Source organism: Procambarus clarkii, chromosome 32 (assembly GCF_040958095.1).
Source record: "Procambarus clarkii isolate CNS0578487 chromosome 32, FALCON_Pclarkii_2.0, whole genome shotgun sequence".
Lineage (NCBI taxonomy): Eukaryota > Metazoa > Arthropoda > Malacostraca > Decapoda > Cambaridae > Procambarus > Procambarus clarkii.
In genome coordinates, this window is record NC_091181.1 from 36,984,434 (window position 1) to 36,991,933 (window position 7,500).

General features: G+C 45.3%; 1 protein-coding gene across 1 annotated transcript in view; it reads right to left on the minus strand.

The window, feature by feature from the left end:
• Positions 1 to 7,500, minus strand: part of LOC123759432 (putative neural-cadherin 2) — a gene marked incomplete in the record, with an annotated part of 421,093 nt that overhangs the window by 56,836 nt on the left and 356,757 nt on the right. The window contains 6 exon segments of the mRNA XM_069335240.1: positions 1 to 123; positions 1,452 to 1,586; positions 2,879 to 3,043; positions 4,395 to 4,510; positions 5,194 to 5,316; positions 5,802 to 5,951. Coding sequence (XP_069191341.1) covers positions 1 to 123; positions 1,452 to 1,586; positions 2,879 to 3,043; positions 4,395 to 4,510; positions 5,194 to 5,316; positions 5,802 to 5,922 — 783 coding nt within the window.

Here is a 7,500-nt window from a genome sequence, read left to right on the forward strand (position 1 = left end):
GGCGTTGTCATTGATGTCCTTGACGTTGACGTGAACTTGAGCGTGAGCGTCGTGGACGCCGTCCGACGCCGTCACCCACAGACGCCAGCGGGCACGTCCAGCGGGCGCGTCCCGGTCTAGTGGCTGGGGGAGAGTGTTGGGGTCAGGTACCAGTGGACTGGTGGGTAAGCTGAGGAGAGGAGAGGGTGAGTAAGCTGAGACTGAGGTTGCTGCTGCTGCTGCTGCTGCTGTTGCTGCTGCTGCTGCTGCTGCTACTGCTGCTGCCAATTCGCTGAAATCCTTGGGGATTAATGTTTGGGCCTAAACTGTTAGATGGTAAGAGATATGGGAATGGATTGGAACTGAGGAGGGACTAAAAACAAGGGTTGGCCAGGGGAAACAATTTGGGCAAAAAAGAGTATAGCTGGAGACGGTCCCACAACACACTCAAGATGTGGTACACAAATAGCAGGAGCCTTAAGACACAAACTAGATGATTGAGGCGGTGTTAAATGCACAGAAATTCTAAGACTATTATTACACTAACTGAAACGTGGATGAATGTAGAATACATTTTACTATTTACGATTAAGAGATTTAAATTATTTCACGTGGGTAAACAGATCAGATGAGGTTGGGGGAATAGCAATTTTAATTTTAATTATACTTTTAAACAATATTTTTGTTTTTATATATAATGTCAGAGGGACTTAAAATTAAGCCCAATACAAAAACTGTCTGGACAAAATTTAATGATAGTAATAATAATCTAATAATAGCTAATAATAGAAGCTACAGACAGCCTCCAAACTTCGACAGATTAGAATGAAATCATGTATGGGGGGTGAACTATCTAGAGCATCGAGGACAGTGTTTGTGTTATGAGTGACTTTAACTTGAATGGAATAAACTGGATTAACAAAACAAGAAATACCGAAGCCGAAGATCCTTTAGAATTAGTTGACGATTACTTCCTTCAGGGGCCCGAATTACATTCCTTCTTACGATAACATTTAAAAACATCTGAGTCTTATGAAACCTTATTTACAAAATGTAACCTGTAAGATACCCCTCCACCTCACGTTTCAGCACTGTAACTGGAATGGAAACGACAAAAAATAGCATTTCAAAGCTGTCCAGTCCATTGTGAACTGGTATCCAGAAGGGGTACCAGTCCACAGTGGTGAATGGGGGGTGCCTACAAGCCGGCCAGTGGCGGGTTCAGCAGCTTGTCGGTACTGGTAATACAACAAGAACGCCACTTACTCCTTAAGATATTTGGGTTAACGGTGAATTGGGAGTTCTGTAGGGGTGCTGGGGTTTCTTTAGCACTGGCGCTATGGGTAGGAACGTCACAGTACACACACACACACACACACACACACACACACACACACACACACACACACACACACACACACACACACACACACACACACACACTGAGACGGTGTCACCCTGAGGAGACTCACCCTAAGGAGGTGGATGTGGCCGGTGGAGGGGCTGATGGAGAAGGTGACGTTGGAGGCGTCGTCGAGGTGGTCGTCGCCAGCCAGGGTGTACACCAGTCGTCCCTCGTCGCTCTCGTCGCCGTCCTCAGCTATCACCTGCATGATAAACACTTCTCAGCTGGCCCTATTCCCAGACTTGTGGTACCTTACCCAGCTAGCCTTATACCCAAGCTTGGGGCACCACACACAGCTAGCCTTATACCCAGACTTGTGGTACCTTACCCAGCTAGCCTTATACCCAAGCTTGGGGCACCACACACAGCTAGCCTTATACCCAGACTTGTGGTACCTTACCCAGCTAGCCTTATACCCAAGCTTGGGGCACCCTACCCAGCTAGCCTTATACCCAGGAGAGAGAGAGAGAGAGAGAGAGAGAGAGAGAGAGAGAGAGAGAGAGAGAGAGAGAGAGAGAGAGAGAGAGAGAGAGAGAGAGAGAGAGAGAGAGAGACATTCATGATTATTTTCAAGAGCATTGAAGGGGCTCTATAAGCTGATCAGTCTAACTTGGCCTAGCAAGAAAGAGTTTGTGTGATCAACATGTTTTTTTATATTTTTAAATGTAACTTTTCTGATTTTTTTTTAATATTGCGATAGTAAATGTATTACCTAAGTTCTTACATAATATTTGCAGAATTTTACTAATGGTTAGACACAACTGAGAAGTAATCGCCATATTTAAGTTAAGTGGTTGCTAAGTTACTTTTGATTAAAAAAGAATATATTACATATCAATGTATTGAACTGAGTGAATCTATAAATTCATAAGAAGATTTACTTTTTCTCGAGAAACCTGATTTTCAAGACAATTCAGCTGCTGTGCTTAAACACTATGACGCCCTACGAGGAAAAACAGCACATATGGGAAAAGGAGAAGCGGGGTTACTTCCCTTATACCTCACGGACGTCTAATATTTCGACACGAGGATGACGTGAAATACTCGAGGATGACCTGAAATACTCGAGGATGACCTGAAATACTCGAGGAGGACCTGAAATACTCGAGGATGACCTGAAATACTCGAGGATGACCTGAAATACTCGAGGATGACCTGAAATACTCGAGGATGACCTGAAATACTCGAGGATGACCTCAAATACTCGAGGAGGACCTGTCGTGACGCAAGGTCACCCTCAGTGAGTCCCCAAAACATTCATGTAACCCAAAATATAATATGAATATTCTGCATAATGACAAATGTTCCTAAGTAGTCCAAACTGACTTAAGGTCATGACCCCCAAGGTGACCTCAGATGACAGATAATGAGTTACGACAACATCCATTGACCCCCTGTCCAAAGATAACTCACTATCCAACTATCACTAAGACGGCATAATCTGACCCTTTCAAGTTATGCCATCTTACACACACGCGCGCGGGCGAGACTGACCTGGAGGATGGCCTTAGGGAGGTGTCTGTCGTCCTCCTCAGTGATCTGGGTCTCGAACACGGGTCTGGAGAAGGTGGGCGCCAAGTCGTTGACATCATCCACCTGCACCATCACCCTGGCGTAGGCCCGTTCCTCACCAGCCTCCCCCATCACCACCAGCTCGTACTGAGGGAGAGAAGGATGGTGAGCCCTGGAACGGGAACAAGCTCTGTATGGGGCACAGGAATGGAGGTGTGGAAGGGGAAGGGCAGCGTTTGAAAAGCGAATGGAATGGGAGTGGGAGCTCCGTGAGCAACAGAGGGAGTGGAACATCCATATGTAACAGTTGTGGATGATATATTTGCTGGAACAGGGACAGGTGTGTTATATAGCTACTGGAACTGTGTAGATGAAACGAGAGAGGGAGACAGAGAGAGAGAGAGACAGAGACAGGCAGACAGACAGGTACAAAGAGCCCGTGCATGTTAAACTACCAATAATTACTCCACACAGTCATGCCTATTTAATTAACAATACAAACCAGCACTCGACAAACAACAGCAGTAATTTACACGACTAAAATCACCATCGCGCCATCCACTACATTTCATGACCCGGTAAACATTTGACTATCCAACACATCATTAATTTATACATTACACAAATACTAAGCCCTCCCTTCCCCCCCCCCCTTTCCTCCATTCTCTCGGAGCACACATTGATGCGAAACACCTCCATCCCGGTGAAAGCGGGTCATCAATCCCGGCTGGATGCAGGTCATCAATCCCAGGTCTTGATGCGGGTAGTTGATATAGTGATATAATGAGAGGACAGAGAGATAATGAGAGGACAGAGAGGATGAGGGGATTGGGGGGAAAAGGACTTGGATCAAGGAAAGGGGCGGGGAAAGTAGGAGCTGGAATGAGAGGGGGAGAAGGGGGGAGTGGGAGGAAAAGTGGTAGTGTGGAACACAGTGTCTGAAAACACTGACCTGACTCATGAAAGCACTGACCTGACTCCTGGAAGCACTGACCTGACTCCTGAAAGCACTGACCTGACTCCTGGAAGCACTGACCTGACTCCTGGAAGCACTGACCTGACTCCTGGAAGCACTGACCTGACTCCTGAAAGTACTGACCTGACTCCTGGAAGCACTGACCTGACTCCTGGAAGCACTGACCTGACTCCTGGAAGCACTGACCTGACTCCTGGAAGTACTGACCTGACTCCTGGAAGCACTGACCTGACTCCTGGAAGCACTGACCTGACTCCTGGAAACACTGACCTGACTCCTGGAAGCACTGACCTGACTCCTGGAAGCACTGACCTGACTCCTGGAAGCACTGACCTGACTCCTGGAAGCACTGACCTGACTCCTGGAAGCACTGACCTGACTCCTGGAAGCACTGACCTGACTCCTGGAAGCACTGACCTGACTCCTGGAAGCACTGACCTGACTCCTGGAAGCTCTGACCTGACTCCTGGATGCACTGACCTGACTCCTGGAAGCACTGACCTGACTCCTGGAAGCACTGACCTGACTCCTGGCCTCGTAGTCAAGTGGGGCGGTAAGGGTGAGGTAACCAGTGTGGGCGTCAAGTCGGAAAAGGCCGCCCACGCCTCCGCCCACCATGCTGTAGATCACGCCCATACCTGACACAATAAGACACACATGTGTGTGTGTGTAAATGACACATTTACATTTACAACACATGTGTGTGTGTTGTAAATGTGTGAGTGTGTGTGACAATATTTTAAGGTGTTGTTTTGTTGTTTAAGATTCGCTACTTGGAACAAAAAAGTTTCAAGTAGCACGGGCTATGGTGAGCCCGTAGTAGACTATTTTTTTTAAGGTGTTTAACGCATAGTCTAACTCTAACTCCACGAATAATTAAATATATGTTCAAATATATTCTGAAATGTAACTGAAGCAAGTTATAAATTAAGGAACCAATAAATATGTAGCTGAATGTGATATATAAACATATAATTTTTTTAAAAATATTTAAACAACTTCAATAGAATTTTATATATATATATATATATATATATATATATATATATATATATATATATATATATATATATATATATATATATATACATATACACCCACACATTGTTCGGGCGACGATATATACACAGAGAGTATATACATATTGCATCACTGGAATATAATATATTATTCCAGCGCTCGTTGAAAGTACGCTGATAGTATAGTCCTGAATAATGACTAAACGACTCAAAAATTCTTGATGGCTGATCAGTAACCTGACCAGTCACCAAGTGGAGGTAGGCTGACTAGCTGGAGAGTGGGTGGAGACACGGTTACTCACCGGTGGTGTTGGAGACGGCGTGAAGCGTAAGGAGGTGGACGGGGGCGGACGTGTTCTCCTCCACGAAGACCTCGGCTCTGGGCGGCGTGAAGACCAGGCTGCCCCGACCAACGAGCTGTGTGACTGTGGAACACCAGACTCTCGTCAGGGGCTGAGGGCCACCAATTGGCCTACGACCACCCCCACCCTCACCTTGGTCATACTGCCAGCCATCTCACCCTCATCTAGTGTCAACCCAGACGGTTTCTAGGTCGGAGGATCAAGGCGCTTTCGCCTCGGTTGTGAGCTTACAAAAACGCAAACTTTGTCCTTTCGAAGAAAACTCCAGACAAATCTTGGATTTAGTACAAGTGCGAATTTGGAGGAGTATACCTTGATCAACATGCAGCTTACTATGAAAGGGTATACTTTAGGGTATATGAAGTATATTCTGGGATAGAGAGAAATATATGTAGTAGATATACTAGAGAACAAATAAATTGGTTGGAAATGCGGGGTCCACGAGCGAATAGGTCGATTCTGCAGGCAGAAACAAATAGTAAACACACACACACACACACACACACACACACACACACACACACACACACACACACACACACACACACCGTTGGTGATCTGCTCTCCGAGCGGGATGAGGAGAGGCATCAGGACGTTGACAGCCATGGTGAGCACCTGTCGCCGCCCACACCACGCCCACGCCCGTGCACGCCCACCCTCAGCAACCATGCATCTGCACGGCTCCTCCAAGCCTCCGCCTGTAACAACCACAACACAACGTATATAAGACACAACCACCAATACACACTATAATGATAAACACCTCAATAACAGAATACATATATGAAACGCAGTAACTTATATACACTGCAACAGAAAATGTAAAACAATGAAATGTTATAGAAAAGAGTTATTTAAGCTGTAATTCTTTACGGTAACTGGGCGAGTGTCCTAATGTGCAATGAGATACAAGCATGACCACCGCGGCCCTCATTTGGTTGCAAGGAAGCCCTGCAACATACACAATTCAGGTGTTTGGGGACCCAATTAGGATCCAGGAGTGTTGCCATCACTGTATATGACCTTCAACTGCCCCCCCCCCCCCCAGGACCCCTTCTCCCCCCCTATCCCCATCAAACTACCCGGATAGTTATCTAGACATTTGTGATGGTTTGCAAGCATATTACGGTTACAATAATTGTCTACTTGTAAACTGGCAAGGGAACCTATATCCTATACAGAGAATATTCTTAAGTTATATCTTTATTATATTATAAATCGTTGGTTTAAAATATATATAAAAAAACATATTCTGAATTCGTTTTCTTTCAAACGGTCTGAAGAATTTGGGGTTCTGTAAATTAAATTCTAGGGGATACTGAAATAGGTTTCGTATTCCGTATTTCATATGTTTAAGAATAATACACCGTAATTAACGTAATTAACGTAACGAAACCAAATGAAACCTAACCTAACCTAACTTAAACTAACCTTCATTAGCCTATCCTAAGCATGGATAGGGAGTAGATATTAACACTAATTATGTAGTGATTTTAAAGTGAGAAATTCTTTGAACTAGTTCGTCTCGTCTTGCACGTTATGGGGTCCCCAACGTACAGACTACAGAGTCTGTACGTTGGAAAAATTGTCTGTGCGTATTGTCTGTACGTTTTCTATGGAAAAAGTAGCGGCTCAACACATCCACGTTTTCTCCGCACCGGTTGCCTAAGTGAGGTGAGGTGGCTGGCGTTCGTACGCTTCCGGATACCTTAGCACTTTGTATTTTGTACGTTGTGGCCAACCAGGCAAAATAGGCTGGAGGGAAGATGGTGTATACCAGGGAGCTACGCCCCCCTACACCCGTCCTCACGTCCGGCTGTGGCCTGGGGCCAGATTCACGAAGCAGTTACGCAAGCACTTACGAACGTGTACATCTTTCCTCAACCTTTGACGGCTTTGGTTACATTTATTAAACAGTTTACAAGCATGAAAACTTGCCAATCAACTGTTGTTATTGTTATAAACAGCCTCCTGGTGCTTCGGAGCTCATTAACTGTTTAATAATTGGAACAAAGCCGCCAAAGATTGAGAAAAGATGTACAGGTTCGTAGGCGCTTGCGTTACTGCTTTCGTGAATCTGTCCCCAGAAGTGTACTTAACATCCTCACAATACACTGGCTACACCCTGGGGATGAGTGTGGATAAAGGGGATGAAGTATTGAGAAGATCTACACTATGCATAAACCTGTAATCTGGCAGGTATTCTGTATGAAGACTGTCTGTAGCGACACCTGTGTGTATTAATGA